Source organism: Berghia stephanieae, chromosome 1 (genome assembly GCF_034508935.2).
Source record: "Berghia stephanieae isolate SIO BIC M18660-M18661 chromosome 1, UCSD_Bste_1.3, whole genome shotgun sequence".
Taxonomy (NCBI): Eukaryota; Metazoa; Mollusca; class Gastropoda; order Nudibranchia; family Aeolidiidae; genus Berghia; species Berghia stephanieae.
In genome coordinates, this window is record NC_088360.1 from 55,273,683 (window position 1) to 55,294,922 (window position 21,240).

Below are 21,240 nucleotides of genomic sequence, written 5' to 3' on the forward strand. Positions count from 1 at the left end.
TTCGATTTCATATGTCACTGCCTCTAGCCTCACCTGAATCGAGTAGGGTAGATGTGCGTAAGGTGCCTTTCATAAATCCATGGTCAAAGATTTATAGTCGTTGTCATCAATGTGGTCAATTATAGCCACGCTCAAAATCGCTTAAATTTGTTACAAGACTATTACCAGAGACGTTTGTAGATTTTGACTATCCTTTAGATTAAGTGGGGGGGGGGGGGGGGGGGGGGGGGTGGCAGTGACGGTGGAGTTTGGGGTGAGGTTAAGGATTCCGATATATGTTGAGGACTGTTTGAGATTTATTTTATTCTTATTGTTGTAACCTAAATATTTTAAATGGCTGTCTTAAATATTCCTATCACAGACTGACTTGAACTGGAAAACATAGGCGTCACCTGCTAAATGACCTAAAATGTGTCTAAAAGGGAGTTGAGCTAACATTTAATAAAACGGGTTTTTCTTTCATTATTATGCTTATAGATTGATGCTATGCGTTTAGGTAAAATACATACATCATCCACCAGCGGATACAACGTACTAACATACAAAACTATGTGTTTTCTTGAATATTTGTCTGATTGATATCACCCAAATGGTCGTCTAAAACAACAACAAAGAGCTGCGTGACGCCAATTTCGTTACTTTTATATTTATTATCTGTAATCCTAAAAATACCAGAGTCTGAGAGTAATAAGTGTTCCTATGTTATTCGGGGTTGACTCCCTTTCTCATTTATTGTTCTCTCGTCACATCCCACCCTTCCTTTCGGTATTTTTATCATTCACTCCTTCCCCTCAATATGCTATTTTTCTTCCTCAAATCAAACATCCACTCAAAATTGACTATTTCATTTGTTTTAAATTAAAAAGGTGTATGTATGTGTGTGTGTGTGTGTGTGTGTGTGTGTGTGCGCGCGCGTGTGTGTTAAGGGTGTTCCTGTTTTTATGTAAATAGAATTGAAGAAAAAAAATAATTTAAAAAAAAAATCTGAAAAATAAAATAATTGCAGAAAATATCCCTAAGACATCTAGGTGTTTTCCAAAATGAGATGTATGTGAACGAAGCAGACATGTTTTGAAGATTGATGTGACAAAAGTCAAGAAAAATAATACTTTTATTTTGTTACACTTGAGCAACCTTAGAATGTCTGTTGTATGTAATAATTACACGCGTACTATAATATCTGTGTTTGCTATCTGGAAGGTGAAAATTAAAACTTATAATGTTAGCCTGCAGCACACCCGAACACCCTATGTGATACCGTTATTTATATTTTTAGGTGTGTAGTCGGTGTTAAATAGATGTTATATTATTTTTCCCCTCATGCTCGTGAGCGGCGGGATTGTCCACTTACAAGTGCAACACTGTTAATGAATATTTGCATTTCACAATATTATATTTTCCTCAATTTATTTATTAGTTTTCAGATTTCATAAACTGTCTTCTCTCACTTTGACAACGCATCATCGAATTTTCTCACGCGAGTGGGAGAGGCCTAAAAGCCCATGCGTTGCACTCAGATGTGCTTGGTAGACAAGACCTATTTGAAATGCAAGTTTTTTTCCTTTACCTTTTCACCCCAATATCACTGCGCGCTGTAAAATCTTCATCGGAGGATCATTTTAATTTGATAGGCATTGTGCTGTTTAAACAAATATTGTTATATATTTTACGTATGTATAATAAACAAGAATATAATTGAAATAATATGTTATCAGTATTTCTAAGATTAAAGTACTATTTTTAGAAGGCTTTGAGTAGATCCTTCCATTGTGTGCTTCGATCGGATTTCCTTCCTGTCTAATGGCAAAACATCCCGATGTGAGAAAATTCCTAATGTAGTCGAATAGGATAGCCTTTTTACCAAAACATGAGACGACAAAGATGATAGAGGGGTCAACCAATGAGTAAGTATACGAAAATTGTATACAGATACATTGTTTAAGTATTCCAAATGTGTTTAAATGGACGGAGAATGGTGGCCGAATCCGCCTCTGCTTTTCCATTAGCAGACATGGAAGCAAGCCCTCATCACTCCATTCTATCTTGCCTCGGCTAGAGCCAAATAATTCGTTTTGTTTAACATAATTGATTGTGGATGATTTCCAACATTGTTAAACGAGTAAGGAAATATGTCTCAAATGGCTCTGCGTCGTTTAAAAGTTGAATAATTCGTTTATTATGACGGCTTCTGTGTGTGATTTGCTGGGTAACAAATTAGTCCGCGATTGTTCATTCATAAAGTGTTGTGAATGATAAAGGTCAGAGCGTGGAAAGAGCTTAGGTAGCCGAGTGGTTAGCCTAGAGTACCCTGGTCATTCACTGAAGTTACGTCAACATATTAGCCTATTACGGACCGTAAATTCCATTCACTCGGAGTATACTTCTCAATGACTTTGTTCTCTGGATATTTTTAATTCGTATCATTCAATCGACTGTATCGATGTTCTGGCATGTGTGAATCGTCCTTAAATATTTTTGAGAGACAATTTAAAAGGTATGCAGTCATAAGTAGGAAAACAAGATCCTGCCTTGTTTGTGCTCTACTTAAAAGTTGTCAGTGTCAGTGTAGTAAAAAAAAATGTTATTTTTACTTTTACTTTTAATGATATGACATTTTATTGATGTATAATGACATTGATTTTTTTTTTTTTATCTTGCACAATTTATTTATTTATAGTATATTTGATCTTTTGACCATATCCTTTCGACGTTTGTTTTTCTCCTCTGCCTTTTCCACAACCTCTCCAATGCTCAATAAATAGTTCTGACTGATGTCGATGTTACTACTAAGATAATGGAAATTGTAATTTAATATTTAATAACGTCGTTTTCTTGTGACTTTTTGTTTGTTTCTTGATAATTGGTAAATTCTCATTGAATCAGAATCAATGTTGATCATTGACGGTGCCAGTGCCAAAGATAGCTAAATTTTTTGAACGAGATTAATAATCCATTAATATACTGGTAATTCTTTCACATTCACGGGAGTTTGCGAACTGACGAAGACATACAAATCTAACTATTTACTCATTCAAAAAGGTCTATGAGCTTCAATTGCCCAACGCATTAGGCTAATTAAAGAAAAACTCACAACTATTATCTTCTTTTACCGTTCAGTATCACTGGTTGTTGTATTGGTTTCTGACAAAAAAACAAAACAAAACAACCTGAAACTTGAAAATCATTTTTTAAATACAAAAAATCATTGCCAATCATATTTTTTAAAAATGAAATGCTTTTTTCTAAAGAAAAGATTGACATTGTGAAATATCACATTTGGTTAACTAGGGTTACTAATGTAATCTTTTTCCTTTCACTGTTTCTTTACAAAAAACTATACATCACCTCCTTAGTAGTAGTCTATGATTTTTAAGCTAGGGAATGATGCCAAATCTACACATGTTATATATACCCCCTCTCTTGATCTCTTGTCTGGTTATTTGAGCCTGCATTTTTCACCCTTTTTTCTTTTTCGGACATTTTAAGCACTTTATTCATATGTTCCAATTAAACATCTATTTTTGATACTCAAAAGAAAGCAATATTCAGATTGTTTATAGACATGCATAATCACATTATGTAATTTGTTAAAAATGTGAGTTTCTGTCGTCCACTAAATTGTTCAACATATTTAACAAGGGGTCCCAAGACAACAAATGACACTAAAATGTGGAAAGAGATATTATGCCTGTAACTGTGTGACATTATGGCATATTTTTTTATAGAGACAACGCTTACTTTTACTGGCCAAGTACTCATTTATTTACAACTGGGTATAGTTAAGTTAGAGAAAATGAGTTAAAGCCTTTTCAGCTAAATTTTCTGTCAGCCACAGAAGGACATGAACGTTGTGTCACTTACAGAGGGTCATGAATCAAGGGACCTGTAAGCCAAGTTTCATATCGCATGACCACAAAGCTTCAGTACTTTTTTTAAAGGAAATTATGATCCTTGGTATTTTGACTGATTTAATGACTAGTGTAAGAGATAAAAATTAACAGTTTGGATTATGTGTGCACGAAAATGATGTCATTGGTAGTAGAACGTACCACAGTGTAATGGATTCAATATGATATGATTGATTCGGCAGTCCAGATAAAATCCGGACTCTCCGATTTGGCAATCTTAGAAAATTTTTAAGAAAAAAACAAATTGGTATGTTTATATGTGTCAGGATTATGCTTTTTGACCAGCAAATTAGAACAAGGAACAGAAAGGCTCCATATCAACATTATATGATAAAAGTCTGAACATACTGGGTCATGATGGTATTGTGAGTTAGGGTGTTGTTTCAGCTCTTTGAAAAGTTGGCTGCTATTATTCAAATATTTCGTTATAATAAAATGTAGATTTCTTTAATTCACACTGAACTGACTGAACATGTGTAATATTTCAAATAGAGCAGGTAATGCCATTTGTTAAATGAGAATTGTGATGTTGTTGATCCTTTCTTTTCATTCATGCATTGCAAAACAAGAAAGCATATGCAGAGACAAAAAAAAAAAAAGCCCCAAAAACCCAGTTTTTTTTTATCCGTGTAGCTGGAGAAAACTTTTCCAAGGCTGATATATAATAGATGAAGTAAATATGATAAAACTCATCCTCTTGGTATGCATTTTTAAGGACTGTTTGCATGCACATTCGTTCCCATTTCATTGTGTGGAAATACTTAGGTTTACTGAGCTTAGGTTTTTGTTTAATTAAGAATTATAATTTTTTGTCATCAAAGTTTACATGATGCATCTATATTACATTTTTAATGATGGTCTTGTAATAGTTAAATATTTCGTTATCGCAGCATCAAATTTAGTTGTGTTATGTTATGGATGTGGACAAAAATAAATGTTAATGATATCCTTTCGACCATCGTGTGACATTTGTATAATATTTGCATAGCAAACAGCTGTCCGCATTATTTAGTACTGACTCATAATTTGGACGTTTGTTGCTTATAATTATGAGTATGAGTCCACACTTTGTTGCTATTGAAATTATACATTCTGTAGCCCTCATTTTCTTTAAACATTTAATTTTTCAGTCAATTTGAGCGCGATCGATTGGTTTTTATCTTGTATATATATCATTATTTTTTTTTTCTATTTGCTTTATTTCTTTTGTGATCTATTAAGTCTCGCTCTATAAACTTGAACATAAGAGTGGCGTAAACCTGAGTCTCTGCAACAGACTCTTTACTCACAAAAGCTCCAATTTTTACAATCACTGATTTTAGTCCATTACTAATTAAGGTTACTATCTCCAAATGTTAATTTGTTTTTTATTTTAAGGATTTCTTTGTATTAAAAAGTTAGAATGATAATATTTAATGACTGTTGTTGTACAAATTCAGCTGGCTTTACTTTAAAATATAGTATAGGAGTATAAAGGGATATTCATGAGCCTCTCTCTTTCCCTCAATTCCCCTCTCTCTGTTACATTTTCATTAATCTGTCGCACGATTGAGATGGTATATGTCAATTGTAAAATGTAAATTAGTTCTGACTAATAGTCAAAACCATGAAAGTAAAAATGGTGGTTAAGTGGTCATCATACTGTAACACATTTCTAGGTGTTGATTGTTGTGACTGTACGTATGACAGTGATTATGAAATCCAAACATCACTGCCTTGGTTGAGGCACTTTCCAGACATTAAATCCCCATTTTTGTAGGAGTGAACGAGTACCTTGTCATAGGAGGATGATGTAAGAGTAGTGGAACAAAAAAGATGCCTAACATGTGATTTGAAGGGTGTAATAAAGTGGGAATTTGGTTGTGTGGGGCCTGTTTAGGGAATAGATAAAGGACTGTTGAGTATGGTAGTTCCATTGAGAATACAAATATGAATGTTCAGTTATGTTTTATTCATTCTACTTTTTTTCGCCAGCTTCATTTATATGCCTGTTTTTTTCTCCTTCTTGTTCCCAACCGTCGGACATTCAGTGTGGTCACCTCTGTAACAGATTGGTGCAATGTTCAAATTTTCCATTTTAAAAATGTATATTATTGATTGACATGTGTCCATTTATATTATAAATATTTTTTTTTTAAAGGCAAGTGATATAAATATGAAACATTGCTGCCACTAGTGGGAATAAGGTAGATAGATTGATAGATTGCTTTGATGACAAAATTATGTGCAAATGAAAAAAAAACCAGTATTTATTATTAATTTATCTATATCATTTCAAAGGGGAATGTTTTTAAAAGCTTTTTATTGTACGCACTGTTAGATTTATTTTAAAGCAATTTAAGATACCTCTTGACTTAAAATTTTTTTTGTAACGACACCATAATAGCTGAGTGGGGTATTTGACCTCCCATGATAGGCAGGAGGTCACTTTCTGTGTCATCTATTCCCTATATCTGAGGTGCTTTCTGTCTTAGTTTTGGAATGGGCTCACTTGTGTTTTGTCCTGACCCTTGCCGGAATCCTTGGCTGAGAGGGAAACAGTTAAATGAGTAGTCTTACTTTTGGGAGATGATTTTTTTTTTTGAAAATCATCTCTGTTGTGTATTTGTTTCGAATACGTTAATGGCTTATAAACATTTGAGTGTATTCTCTTTAGTGAGGTCATGTCCCGTGCTTGTGTCTGGATGAGTTTTAGGTGATCTCAAACTAAGTACACTGATCTCGTAATCTAAATCTATTCCCTATATGAATCATTCCCCCTTGTCTTACTTTTACTTGTGTCCTTTTAATTGTTATTCTATAATTTTTTAATTATCTGAGTTTCTTCCTTTTACTGGCGATGAAATGAGCTACTTGAAAATGTGTCGTAAGCAAAACAAAACACACCATGATGGTAGTTAGTAATAATAATATGAACACGAGAAGGCCGTTCGTTTTAATTCTGTTTTCCGTTGTTTTGGTCCACATGTGTAACTAGATATTCGGAAATGAAAGTTTAAAACATTTTAAAAGGTTTATTTGTAATTCTGGCAAGTGGCTCGAGCGTTTACCTATTACCTATCCACCTCGTGCCAAGTGACACATCCTGGTCTCTACGTATTTGCAGTCTCCATTACTCTTTGCTAACGGCTGTAGTTCTAGTCGGACTCGGTGTCGTCCAACCAGCTACATACCTCGCTTTCTCGTCATCTAGCTGCTCGCTCGCTCTCTCTCTCTCTCTCTCTCTCTCTCTCTCTCTCTCTCTCTCTCTCTCTCTCTCTCTCTCTCTCTCTCTCTCTCTCTCTCTCTTTCACACACACTCTGCGTTTGTTTTCCTTTTTATTTTAAACCTTATTACTTAATGATAGCGTTTTTTTTTTTTTTGTTTTTTTACCGAAGAGATATTTTTAGATGGTAGATTCCCGTCATTTGATTGTGGGATGTGTAAGTCAATTAATTACCCTATGTTGTTTTCATATTTAACCAAGATATTCTTGTCAAATCGCGCGATGTTGATTTTACGCGTTTTTTTCTGTTGTTTACACACCTCGGTAGTTGATAGGTCAAAGAGTTTTCTGTTTAGACACAAAAGAAATGCCTCTACAAAAAAAAAGTGTTTGTGTGTGTGTGGAAGGGGGGGGGGGGGGGGGGGGGGATTAGGCAACGTCTCGGTTTTTTAGTTTTCTATTTTTATTTATGTTGATAGATAATCCTTCCCGGTATGGTGCTCCTGTTTGTGTAAATATAAAAGGTATCGCAGTCGTTATTTAATTGAATTACTAGTAACTAAGTCTGCTCAATCGCTTCTGTCCTCTAATTGAGATAAAAAATGTATCGGTTTAATAAGGAATTAAGGGTTATTCAGGGTTGGAATGGAAATGTGGACTAACTTGTCCCAAGACACACTGGGTAAGGTGTGCCTTGCTGTTGCGTTATTACTGTAACATTAGCACTAATGTGTGATGCATGTTAATGTATTCTTACTTACAACGTACCTACACGTCGTACCACTTGATTAAATAAACTTTGGTCTGTCTGTGCCCTTTTTAAATTTTTTTTTTTTTTTTTTTTTTGGTTTCGTAAAACTTTTGATATTAATATTAAGGTAGGTTGATATAAATGACACCCCCCCCCCCTCCTCGCGAATAAAAAAAAAATGTCAAAAGCCTTGAACCTGAGACTTCAAAAGTATCTTGTTTTGCCATTTTCCACACTTGGCGTGGTCAATAGTTTGCTGATGGCTAAAACTCCGGCCTCTCGGTTACATTCTTGGGTAAGTACCTCTATACGCCAATCAATTCGACTTGAAAGGAATTCCTCAATGGCTGGAGCTTGGATTGGCGATTTGCGCTCTATATGAAATGCAATGGGTGTATGAGTTTGGTTTGCTGGTATTGTGTTGTGTAGGGGGATTGGGTGTTGGTGTAATTGTAGAAATGCTCTGTATAAATATGTAATATTTGCTTATTGAATTATTTGACATCCGCTCTCATCACTGCCGATGATATCAAAATAATGATGATGACAATTTAATAATACGTAGTGCAGTGATGATAATGGTTAAACCACTCTACATCAAGCATTTTACGGTGATAGTTCATGTAGAATCAAGTCTTTGCATTTTGGTTTCTTACATATTTTCCCTTTCAAATTTGAATTAAATAAGATTATACTGATTTCATTATATTATTATTCTAATGAGGATTTTAAGTGGCAGCAATTTCGATTATCACAGCATCATTCGTAGTAATGGTAAATCACTCATTGAAACTTTGTTTTGGGAAGGGCATTTTAATGACTCGTCCGTGGGTATGTGATTATTACTTCGTCATGTCACCTTAGTCATTTTACGTATAGCTCTGCACACAATTCTAGTAAGTAGGGGGCAATCCTGAAAGTTTGTCTCACGTCATCGAACCACCATTTGTGTGTGTGAGATTATAGTTTTGTGAACGATGGTAGTTCAGATCAAATGTCAGTCGGGGAAAGATTCAATGTCGATTTAAATTGTCTAGGAGCGTTAATCCTTCTCAGGAGCTATTCGATTTTTATAGATCTGCCATTTTCTTGGATTATAGATTATTTTGGAGTTAAATGTAAACAAATCCGGATTCTCTCTTCCCCTTTCGGATGCGAAATTTATTCCTCAGACTCTGAATTTGTTGGGCACGATTTTATTTCAGGGGTACATAAGGGGAGAATTTGCTTATTTATTTTTTTTGGTTAGTAATGTGACTAAATTTTATTGTCATTTCATTAAATCTGATGCGTTTCAAAGTATTAGAAATTCCTAGTGAAAATTTAGAGGAAAAAAAAGGATGGGGATCCTACATTTTCGTTGGTGTATGTAAAGAATTCTATTTAAGGTTTTTTTCAAAGCCGAAAACAGCCCAGAACAAAACATATTTTTGGTTTGTTGCTTGTCGCAGCTTTATTCTCTCTCACGCCTTGTTATAACGCATCGATTTACTATTCTTATCATCCATGAGATGAGTAAGGTTGTTGGCGTATTGCGCACTCCTGACACCAACTGATAATTTAGATTCTAATTGCAATTTTGAGCATTATAATAATTTTATGTCCTTTGTTCCCGGAAACGAGATTGCATCGCCAAGCGGTTGGTGGATTTGAAGTGATACTATGAACAGTCACAGGGAGTGGTAACCTTTTTTTTTCCTTTTTTTTTCTTTTCTTTTACTCTTTTCAAACTTTTTCAATTCTTCTTCTTCTTCTTCTTCTTCTTCTTCTTCTTCTTCTTCTTCTTCTTCTTCTTCTTCTTCTTCTTCTTCTTCTTCTTCTATTGTTTAAGTTGCAGTTGTGCTAGTGTTAAATAACAATTCATATACAGTATTTTAAAGATAAAAACAATGAAGTAGATATAGAGCGCATACATATTCGGTTTTTAAATTTGCTGCTCTATCTATGATGCATTATAATGATTTGATGATTTGGTGTAGATTTTTGCTTTATTCTTTTAGGATTGTCAAATTAATCTTCTGTCTTTCCTTCCTTCTTTCTCTTTGTGTGTGTGTGTGTGTGTGTGTGTGTGTGTGTGTGTGTGTGTGTGTGTTTGATATAGAGAATGTAGTTATATTGTCGTCATAATCACCAGGCCAGTGTTGCTCAACTATTGTAAGTCTATATATGTATAAAATAGATTTACAATTGTTGAGAGCATACGACCCGCCTGTTATTGTCCTATTCTGTCAGTCAGGAATGTCAGAGGCTCCGTTATCACCCATAGCAACAGCAGAGGAAGAGGGGGGGGGGGGGGGGGGGGGCGTTCGCGTCGGTAGAGGAGGGGGTGGGGGGGGGGGGGGTAAATCTATTCTTTCGCTCCTCTCAACATTTTTATTACCATCACTTCTTCACATGGCTCAACACTTACTATTATACACAGCAGCTCCTAACAAAACAGTGAGTTGTCGTAATCAGCTGCGCTAGTATTACAGACCCTTGACGTGACACTACACCAGAGTTTACCCGGTGTACAAATCTTTTTTTTTTTTTAAATTATATATATAAAAAATATATATATATTTATATTTTGGGAATTTGGGGGGGGGGGGGGGGATCTAATTGGACTGAATTATGATTTTTGCAAGTATTACAAATATTTTAAGTATTGGTTCTCTGAAATGCCTGTATCTCCAAAATGAATCACGCTACATCTAGATATCATTTTACGTGATAGTAGTTCACGAGTTAAGTCCTTGCAATTTGGTTTCATACATTTCTTCTTCTTCTTCTTCTTCTTCTTCTTCTTCTTCTTCTTCTTCTTCTTCTTCTTCTTCTTCTTCTTCTTATTATTATTATTATTATTATTATTATTATTATTATTATTATTATTATTATTATTATTATTATTATTATTATTATTCTTTCTGCTGTCGCGTGAGACGGAAAATGATTATTCGTCACCGTCCTTTGAATAGACCACTAGTCTCTCTAAAAGTATATACTTGCCGCCATATCTCATTTAGATATAGCTACTCGATGATTGATGCTGCGGGAATGATCCACGTTACACCGGCATATTGCTATGTTCCTTATTTTTAACAGCGGTAAACGACATACATGCCGATGCTCAAATCAACCATTAAATATTCTTTATCACGACAGCGATCATAAGCTCACTTTTTCGGCCGGTTATCAGGCTTGTTTGTGAAGTCAATATATTCGTTATATATGTCGTCGTCCATATTCATCATCATCATCGTCGTCGTCATTATTGGTTATAGTTCTTGCCTATAGCTTTTGAATACTATCCCCTTCTTATTTTAGACTTAAAATAAGCTTTGAGACCGAACTAGTTGTGTGAATGACGAATGACTGTTGATTCATCGAAGCATTGCTCCCACGGTTTTAACGCACGAATATTTCAAGGTGAAAAGTAGGCTTACCTACTTCTCAGTTGTCAAGTTCACATCGGTCATAATCTGAAAAAAACAATTTTTAAAAAGTATGGCATGAAAAATAGTCATTCAAATTTCATTTGATAAATTGACCCCCATCTTGTCAAAAACTCTCAGACCTGGGACTTCAATAAGGTCACACGTTTAAGAATATTTTGACAAGATGATAATCATTTTAAGATTGATATTTGAAGGCCAACTTTTCTGGCCAAAATTGATAAATACGTGTTTTCTTTTGTTTTTTTGGGGGGGTATTTTTTTGGTCTTTTTTAACAGTCCGGCAATTTCTCTGTACTCATAACGAAAGGCAAAGTGATGGATGGATTGGTGCTGAAGATAGTTACGTGGGCGTTAATATGCCTGCTTGTTATTTCTATTAATAATAATTTCCCCACCACAACTTCCGCTGCTGGTGTTATTATTATTATTATTATTATTATTATTATTATTATTATTATTATTATTATTATTATTATTATTATTATTATTATCGATAACAATAATAATGATGATGATAATAATAACGGCGTCGTCTACGACTTCATAATTACCATTATTTTAATTCGCAATTATTCTTGCTGTTATCATCATCGTAATCGATATTTAATTTACATCCCATCACATGTTAAAAAGTTCATCCATCGCTGTTTAGGTCGACAGCCTTGCTATTTCATCCTTCTTTTATCAACCAAGTGGTATTGCGCCTTTGTTCTTGCATTGAACTCTTTGGTCTCGTACGGGACCGGGCCGAACTCTTTCTGAGCGGGAAACAGTCCGACGAATATATCTTATTGTGAGGGATTACATTTTTTCCCTTTATAAACCATTAGATATTAATTAATGTTAGGTCTTTTTAAAAGTATTATTATTGATATTATTGAAGTACTTTCATCGGATTGCATACCTTTTAGTGGCGATCGTTTCATACTGGCTGCAAGGACACTATATATTGCTTTTGGATTTACTTCTGATCTCTATTGAATTAGTCCCGTTTGTCTTGTATTTTCTTTGCTGCTTATTTAAAACTAGATCTAAATCTCCCCACTATTCTATCATCTTCCTTTATATTGGTGCCGAAATGGCCTGACAATGTCATCAGCACCATAATGTCAGTAAAAAGTAACATCTACAGAAACAAACAATCGAATTAATACATAGTATTCGTTTTACAGTAGTAGTACACAAGAAATTAAAATCTTATAGACCAGAATGAGTTGTTATTCTGGTTCAATTTTCATCTGCCAGTCAGTTATGCTCTCTCTCTCTCTCTCTCTCTCTCTCTCTCTCTCTCTCTCTCTCTCTCTCTCTCTCTCTCTCTCTCTCTCTCTCTCTCTCTCTCTCTCTCTCTTTCTTTCTTTCTTTCACGGCAAATAAAAGTAATAGGTAGTTTGTAGGTGGTAGGTAAATCCCATAGCAGGTATAAGAAGCTGTAACTGGTACTGGTGGGAAGGTGTGGAGGTAGCTAAGGTTAAAGAAAAAAAAAAAAAACAAGGGGGGGGGGGGGGGGGTGGAGGGAGGGGGAGAAGAGCCTCAAATCTATAAAATATCAGAAGTATTCATACGTGCGTCGTACTCACGGTCACGACATGTAGGAAACGAAGGCAAACTAATGAATGATTAGAGGAAACAATATATAAAAACTAGGTGTAGGTGTGGATGCATAGTGGGAGTGTCGGTGGCTGACTCGACTGCCGACCGAGTGCATCTTGTGCTCTGCTATTATTGACTTCTTTACTTGTACGCACAGAGTGAGTGCAGACGCCGTCATTATCCTCCTATTCTTAGAAGCTACATTAAGCAATGTATACTCGTCACTATCAGTTTCCGATACTCGTACATACTATTATTGTTGTTGTTGTCCTTGTTTTTGGTAGTATTTGCAGCAATAATATAATAATAATAATAATAATAATAATAATAATAATAATAATAATAATAATAATAATAATAGTTATTATTGTTATTATTATTATTATTATTATTATTATTAGTAGTAGTAGTAGTAGTAGTAGTAGTAATAGTAGTAGTTGTAGTGTAGTAGTGATAATAATGGTGATGATAATAACGATAGAATTAATGATTGTATCAGTAATGATAATGATAAATCACCTTTAACGTCCCCTTTTACCCATTCACGCGATATGTGAAATTTATTGTTCATATCGAAAATTACAAACCAGTGGCGTTATCTATTGCATAGTGTTAGTCAGTCTAGCTCCGTCAATGAAATGTTTTGCCAACCGTGCAAATTTGATGTGAGTTCAAGAACAAGAAAATGAAGGGAGTGTCAATCGAGCGGTGAGCAATTGAGTAACGTGTTTTTGTTTTTTAAAAAAAAGATTTTATTATTGTTATTATTATTATTATTATTATTATTATTATTATTATTATTATTATTATTATTATTATTATTATTATTATTATTATTATTATTATTATTATTATTATTATTGTTGTTGTTGTTGTTGTTATTAATCTATAATCCATTGAATTCGACTTTTAAAAAACCACTCCTTGTTGAATAACTATTTTACAGCTGATATGCGATAAAGTAAAGCGCTCACCGTCTCTGCCCGCCCAAAAAATCGTGATCAACTCAAAATAAAGAAAAACAAACGATGTGCAACTTTTCGCGTTTATAATATAATGTTAGGAAGATTATTTGAAGTATGAGATCAGGAGAAAAATGAAGGGGGAGAGGGGGGGGGGCGGTGTAAGTAATATAATGTGCAACACAAGCATGTTTGATCAATACTGTTCATTATTCTGTATTTATTGTTATATTGCAGGTATGATAGTGATGAGGTATATGGGCCACTGACCAAGAATGTCCAATTAAGTTAAATTCAGATTTTGAGAGAAATTGCTTTCTTCCTCTTCCGCTTCGTCTGCATCTCATCCTCATAGACAAATATCAGAGGCGTGTTATGATTGAATTCTGAAAAATAAAGATCCAACTTCTGTATCACAGCGTTATGAGATATATCTAATATAATTGCTAGTCTTGTGCAAACTGAGCAAACAAAGCATCACACCATTAAGTCTAGTTGTCCTTTCATAACATAGTGCGTGGGTGTATTTTCGTGTTTGATCTGCATGCAATGGCTATTGATTGATTATTGAAATTCTTTTGTTATTTTTACCTGAGCGATTTTTTATCCTATATGCGAGGGGGTGAATAATACGACATACGATCTGTTTATATGTTAGTTCCTCCCACCCCCACGCTCTCTCCCTCCCTCTCTCTCTCTCTCTCTCTCTCTCTCTCTCTCTCTCTCTCTCTCTCTCTCTCTCTCTCTCTCTGTTGTCACTTTTGTGTGCGTGTCTTTAAATCCACAACATGCTGCATACTCCTATTTTGTTCACAGGTCATGATACATATGGTGGTGATGATGATGCAATGATATGTCATGGTCATATTCCAATCCTGTGTTTGTACGCTGCTTATTTTATTCAGATTTATTCTCATTGTTGTGTTCGAGTCCTTTAATACCGCTTGTTGTGTTCCGAGTCCTTTAATACCGTCGCAGCCATCTTAAAGACAACACATCTTACAGGAGAATGCTGTTAAAATGGTGCTCTCATCGCGCTCGTTTTGGTTGGTACATGCTCAGAGCACTTTTCTTTTTCACAGTGGTTTGGCTTACTGACTTAGTTTATCGTAATTTAAACAATTTTCGACATGTCATGTATGTATCCATTCTACGGCAGAAACAAAACAAATTTGAGCTATCATATAGCCCTTTACAATAGGTCCGAAGTCGACAACATCACTTAACATGTAGGGCGTGACAACGCCTCTAAGGCGATGTTGCAATTTGTCGACAGAGGCAACAATTATAATATGTCATCTGATTGCGATGAGAGAATGTGATTCGTTTCCAATTGTTCAATATTGTGCGTGCGCCGATAACGGGACTAGAACTTCCCAATCATATCTCTGTGGTCAGTGGATTAAAAAAGAAAGGTAAACTACTGTCCGAGGATGAGTGGTGACCGAACCACCATCGAGGCCCTATTGTACTCATCCCCTCATTTTCCCATCGATAGAAAGTCTCAGTTCTCTTAACCCCCGTTGGAAATTGGAAGTTCTAATTGATAGATGTGGTGTTTTATGTGCTTTGGACAGGTTTTAATTGCAGTGTGTTGATAGGTTCGAAACTGGTAACATTCATGCACTCATTTATTCATTCATTCGCCCATTGATTAATTAATTCGTTCATTTATTCATTCCTAACCATTAGATTACCTTTATTAAGTAAGAAGAATTTATATATTTATTTTACATTTTAAAAATGCTGCCATCCCCATTCTTTCTCTCTCTCTCTCTCTCTCTCTCTCTCTCTCTCTCTCTCTCTCTCTCTCTCTCTCTCTCTCTCTCCTCTCTCCTCTCTTCCCTCTCTCTCTCCCCCCCCCCCCCTCTCCATCCTTCCGTCGTCTTCTTTCCTTTATTTTAAAGGTGTTGGCTTCATGTTTTTAAGTAGCCTTGCTTTTAAATGTCCCATGCTTGAGCTCTTTTAATCATTGATGTATGTGGCCCTGAATTATTATTATTATTATTATTATTATTATTATTATTATTATTATTATTTATTATTATTATTATTATTATTATTATTATTATTATTATTATTATTATTTATTTATTTATTTATTTTAAAATGATTCTATACTTTTTATTTCTTGTGATGATTGCCGTTGTTGTTACATTATTCGAGGTTAAAATGCTTTGCTTTTCCTTCGTAATGTAAATTTAGTCGTTAATAGATACCGGTGATATATTTTCTCCCTTCGTCGAAAGTAGTACCAAGTGCATTCGTGCGTAACTAGGTACATACAACACATAATAATGATGTGTTTGTTATCCGGTTTCCGGCACATACACACACACACACACGCACACGCACACACAGGCCAACACTACACTGTCTAATGGCTCGCACATCGCACACATATTACTGTACAATGTAAACATACATCATCAATAATATTTATTCTGTCCTCTCATCTCCTTTATTTCGCTGTCCATATTCAAGCGATGTGTAGGGGTTTTAAGTTTAATACAATCTCGTAATGTTTGAACTACATAAGCGTGCTAATAATCCATTTCCGGCTCAACATGTACCAAACTTACTAGCTATATCAAACACTAGTGAAGCCATCTGCTTGTCCACGGGGCCCCGAGTTTGTTTCTCTGGGCTCTGCCGCGCTTTTAGATCATGTCAGTTCCAGTAAAAAGACAGTGTGTTGAATTGTCAAAGCAGCAACGAAAATAAAAGACGAGGAGGATAAGTTCAACGTAGATCAGCAGTTGATCTAAGTGCAATCCTATTTCCTCGTAGCTAGTCGGAAACAGTTTTAAAAGTCACACGTTTACTCCGTCACATGATCTTTGCTGAAAGGGATACACTCAGGTGGGTTATAAAATAACCATTGTGATTAACAATCTGACATTGACACAACTCGTGATTGATTATAATTTTCGAATTTTCAAAGAAAAAGATTACATTATAAATTCCAAATAGAATATTACCAAATAAATAAGTGGAATTAAAAAAAAAAACAACAAAAAAAAAAACAAACTTCCGACACATCCCTTTCAGTTTGTCAGCATTAAGCAATTGTGAATCTTGGTAGTTGTGTGTGTGTGTGTGGGGGAGGGGGGGGGGGGGTACAATATTGGGTGTGATCCTTTTTATAAGACGCTTGTCTATGCTAAAGTCTACCCAAATCTTAACAAAACCCAACTCTATGTTGCGGTGAAAGGACTGTAACCAAACGGTCATTGCATGTAATTGGACTCCCAACTAATTCTTGTCTTTGTGCAAGTCAAATGCTCTATGAATCGAGCTGCTGTGTCCCCTTGAACATAATGGGCTAATAAATAGGACAACAAAATAGTATGAAACAGTACAGAAGCAAACAAAAACAAAATACAAACAAAACATGTGTATATTATATCCCATTTTAAAATTTAAAAGTTGTAAAGAAAGGCGCGGAATTCCTAGGGATTGGAAGCAAAACCTGAATAATCTTTTAAAAATCCGTTTTGCTTGGATATGAATAATAATTATTGGCTGGAAATACCAGGTGCGACTTCCGGCATCAAAGTACTTCCGCCCCCTACTGCTGGGGTTCGTGATGCCAAAAGATACATCTGCTGGCGTGGGTGATGCAGATAAGGCCGACGGGAAGTTTACTTAATGAGGCGGTGTAGTCGACGATATACTCACCGACAGAGTCCAGTTGGGGTTCGAACCTTTCCTCGAGGCGGGCCATGGTTCGTCGGCCTCTTTGGCTGATGGATTGCATATGTCTACATTTTTATTATTGTCCTCTCTCTCTCTCTCTCTCTCTCTCTCTCTCTCTCTCTCTCTCTCTCTCTCTCTCTCTCTCTCTCTCTCTCTCTTTCTTTCTTTCTTTCTTTCTTTCTTTCTTTTTTTTTTTTTTACCTGGGCCCTTGCTGGAGTCGACTTCAGTTCTTCGTATATCAGCTCGTATAACGCTTGTTTTATTATTATAATTTTTTCAAACAGGTTGCTATCATTTATATATTATTGCCCAATTATCTGAGACCCTTACCAGTTCCTTTTTTTTTTGGGGGGGGGGGGGGGGGGGGGGGCTATATTTGGCCAATTCAGTTTATGTCATTTTGTTTTGTTCTTTCATTTTGTTTGTTTAATCTCTCTCTCTCTCTCTCTCTCTCTCTCTCTCTCTCTCTCTCTCTCTCTCTCTCTCTCTCTCTCTCTCTCTCTCTCTCTCTCTCTCTCTCTCCCTCCCTCTCCCCCACCCCCGAAAATTTAAGGTGTCCCTATTAATCGATTTATACTGACATAAGTTAAGAGATATTTATTTGCCGGGAATGAAAGGACACCCAAGAAAAATATAAGGTTAGGTGAACCTCTGGAGCTAAAATGACCTAGGGCTAAAAGTGTTGTTTCAGTGCATGTCCCATAGAAATAACCAAAACAATTTTCATGGAGTTCATTCAAATAAATTTTAAAATTATGTACAAGAAGATGAAATAAAATAAGATATTTTAAAATTATGTACAAGGAGATGAAGTAAAATAAAGGATTTGCGATTTCTCATCCTTGCCCATGTCAATAAAATGATAATAAAAATACACGCTAACTATTCTTCCTGTCTTCATCTACCGCTACCTTGTCATTTGATCTATTACCTGTTCACCCTTTAATTTTTTAAAATCCTAACACCTCAATTCCCCCCCCCCCCCCCCCCAACACACACACACAACCACCCACAACACCTCATCATCATCATCATCATCATCACCATCATCATCACCAATGACTTTAAATACAGACGCCCATCGTTACTCATTGCTATCTAGTACCAACCCACAAGGGACATGACATGGTAAATTCAGGGTTATCACACCAGACCGTGGTCGGGCTAAATATAATGATGATGACATAATCAACATAATAAAATAACAACCGCCCTCACCGCACGTCCTGACCCTCTCTGATAATTTATCAGTTAGAAACGCAACGTGTCGGAACATCATTATAAAATATAGCATTGCAGCTTGGTTATCATTTTAAATGGTTTCACGGTTACAGAAGGCAAATAATATCAATGCCTTGGAGTTCCTTGTTAATTTTTGGCATGTATTAATGATAACGGATCTCCCCCCGAAAAAAACAACAACAAAAACCCCCAAAGCAAATTAAAAAAAAATTGTTATTGTTTTATTATAATAATAATAATAATAATAATAATAATAATAATAAAATAATAATAATAATAATTATTATTAAATTATTATTATTATTATTATTATTATTATTATTATTATTATTATTATTATTATTATTTAGTTAATTATTACTTTTGCATTCTATCATTTTGATAATGCAATAGTAGGGTGTTAGTTCTAGAATGTTGCGGAATCTAAGATGCCAAATGCATTACTTGAAGTCACTTGATGTTTCGTCCCACTCGCAGATTAAGAACCTACCAGCCTCAGATGAGTCTTTGAAATACAGCAGACAGTATTAATTTTTCTATAGACTAACGTTCCATTCGCGTAGAAGCAACTGCCACCATACATTTTGCGATGCACAAACCGGGGCAAACTCGAGTTTCACTGGGTCTTAAGGCTCTGGCGGACTGGCGGTCGACTGCTGCTAATATTGGTACAGTATATATAATAACGCCCCCCCCCCCCCCAACACCCGACCTTGAGGTTTATTCATAATCATATACCTGTATTTATAGATATTATCTGTGCTAGACGATCTTATCACGGGCGATGTTATGTATCTTTTCAATATGACCTCTTTCCATTTGCCCCATTCATTTTATGTTCTCTTAAAGCGTTTTGTTGTGCCCTCCGACACAAACTTGGCCTTTTAAAAATTTCTTTTGGGAGCTTTCCAAGCCCAACCTGATTTGCAAACAAATTGTAGTCATAAGGGTTTCTTTTTTTTTTTAAGTTAAAAAAAAAGACATTTCCATAATGATGTTTGGTGTTTTTAAAAAAATCTTATCATCCGTCCTTCTATCTATCTATCTATCTATCTATCTATCTATCTATCTATCTATCTATCTATCTATCTATCTATCTATCTATCTATCTATCTATCTATCTATCTATCTATCTATCTATCTATCTATCTATCTATCTATCTATCTATCTATCTATCTATCTATCTATCTATCTATCTATCTATCTATCTATCTATCTATCTATCTATCTATCTATCTATCTATCTATCTATCTATCTAATCTAATCTATTTGTCTATTCGTCTATCTATATGCCTGTCTATTGTTCTGCCCATTTCTGATGCATTTCGATTCACATCACGCTTTGTCGTTGTTAAATGTGCCAATCTGAATGAAGGTGTTTTTTTTTTAATTTGTTTTTTTTTTAGGGGATGGGGGGGGGGGGGGGGGGGGGGGGGGAGGGGGAGGAGAAGTGATTTAATGCTAATCCGTTAGTCTAGATCACAGCATTGGTGCCTAGAATTGCACGAAATATAATATTGTGATAACAACAACAGCGTCAACCGTACTAACAATGATAATAATGATGATGATGATGATAATAATAATAATAATAATAACGATGATGATAATAACGATGATAATAATAATAATAATAATAATAATAATAATAATAATAATAATAATAATAATAATAATAATAATAATAATAATAATAATAATAATAATAACAATGATGAAAATGACGATGGTGATGATGATCATCATCATATCATGATGATATACAGAGGTGATATCTTGAGTTACAATAATAAAGTGTGTTTTCGCTATCTCAACCTGTTATCAGTTTGACCCCGAGTTCATCTACCACAGGCTTGACTTTTATACACTTCATTCATTCCTACTGTTGCTCCTGGCTGTGTTTTTTTCACGACCGACATAATTTTGAGCTAATGTTTTATTTTTAGTTTTCTTTTCTTTCTTTTATTTTCTTTCATTCAGCGATGGAGCGATACAACACGATTATGTTCATTGAAAAAGGTGTAGGCGGAACGCTTTCAACTCGTTTCGGAAAACGTTCCCAGTTTATATTGTGTTCTTTTGTTTTATTTCATTAATTAATTAATTATTATTATGCTTGCTTATTTATATATTTATTTATTTACTTTTTATTTTTGTTTGTTTGCTTATACATTTATTCTTTATTGATGTCTATTTATATATTTTTAAATTAACTTTGTATTGTTTGCTTATTTTTTTTTTTTTTTAATTATTTTTCTGTTTGTTTACTTCGTATTTTTTTTTTCTTTCCATGTAATTTTGTAGTGATGTTTTGTTTTGTTTTCGTCCAGATACTCACATGTCATGGACGCTGCACAATTATTATCTGCGTCAGTGCATTTTTGTTTACATACTTCATGAATTGATTTTTTTTCTTTTCTATAAACGTCATAATTATGTTTT

The 21,240-nt window shown here is 34.8% G+C and overlaps 1 protein-coding gene across 1 annotated transcript in view; it reads left to right on the top strand.

The window, feature by feature from the left end:
• Positions 1-1,017: 1,017 nt before the first annotated feature.
• Positions 1,018-21,240, top strand: part of LOC144977907 (sprouty-related, EVH1 domain-containing protein 2-like) — a 51,212-nt gene continuing 30,989 nt past the window's right edge. The window contains exon 1 of the mRNA XM_078923323.1: positions 1,018-1,904. Coding sequence (XP_078779449.1) covers positions 1,882-1,904 — 23 coding nt within the window. The 5' untranslated portion in view covers positions 1,018-1,881. The remainder of the gene's footprint in view (positions 1,905-21,240) is intronic.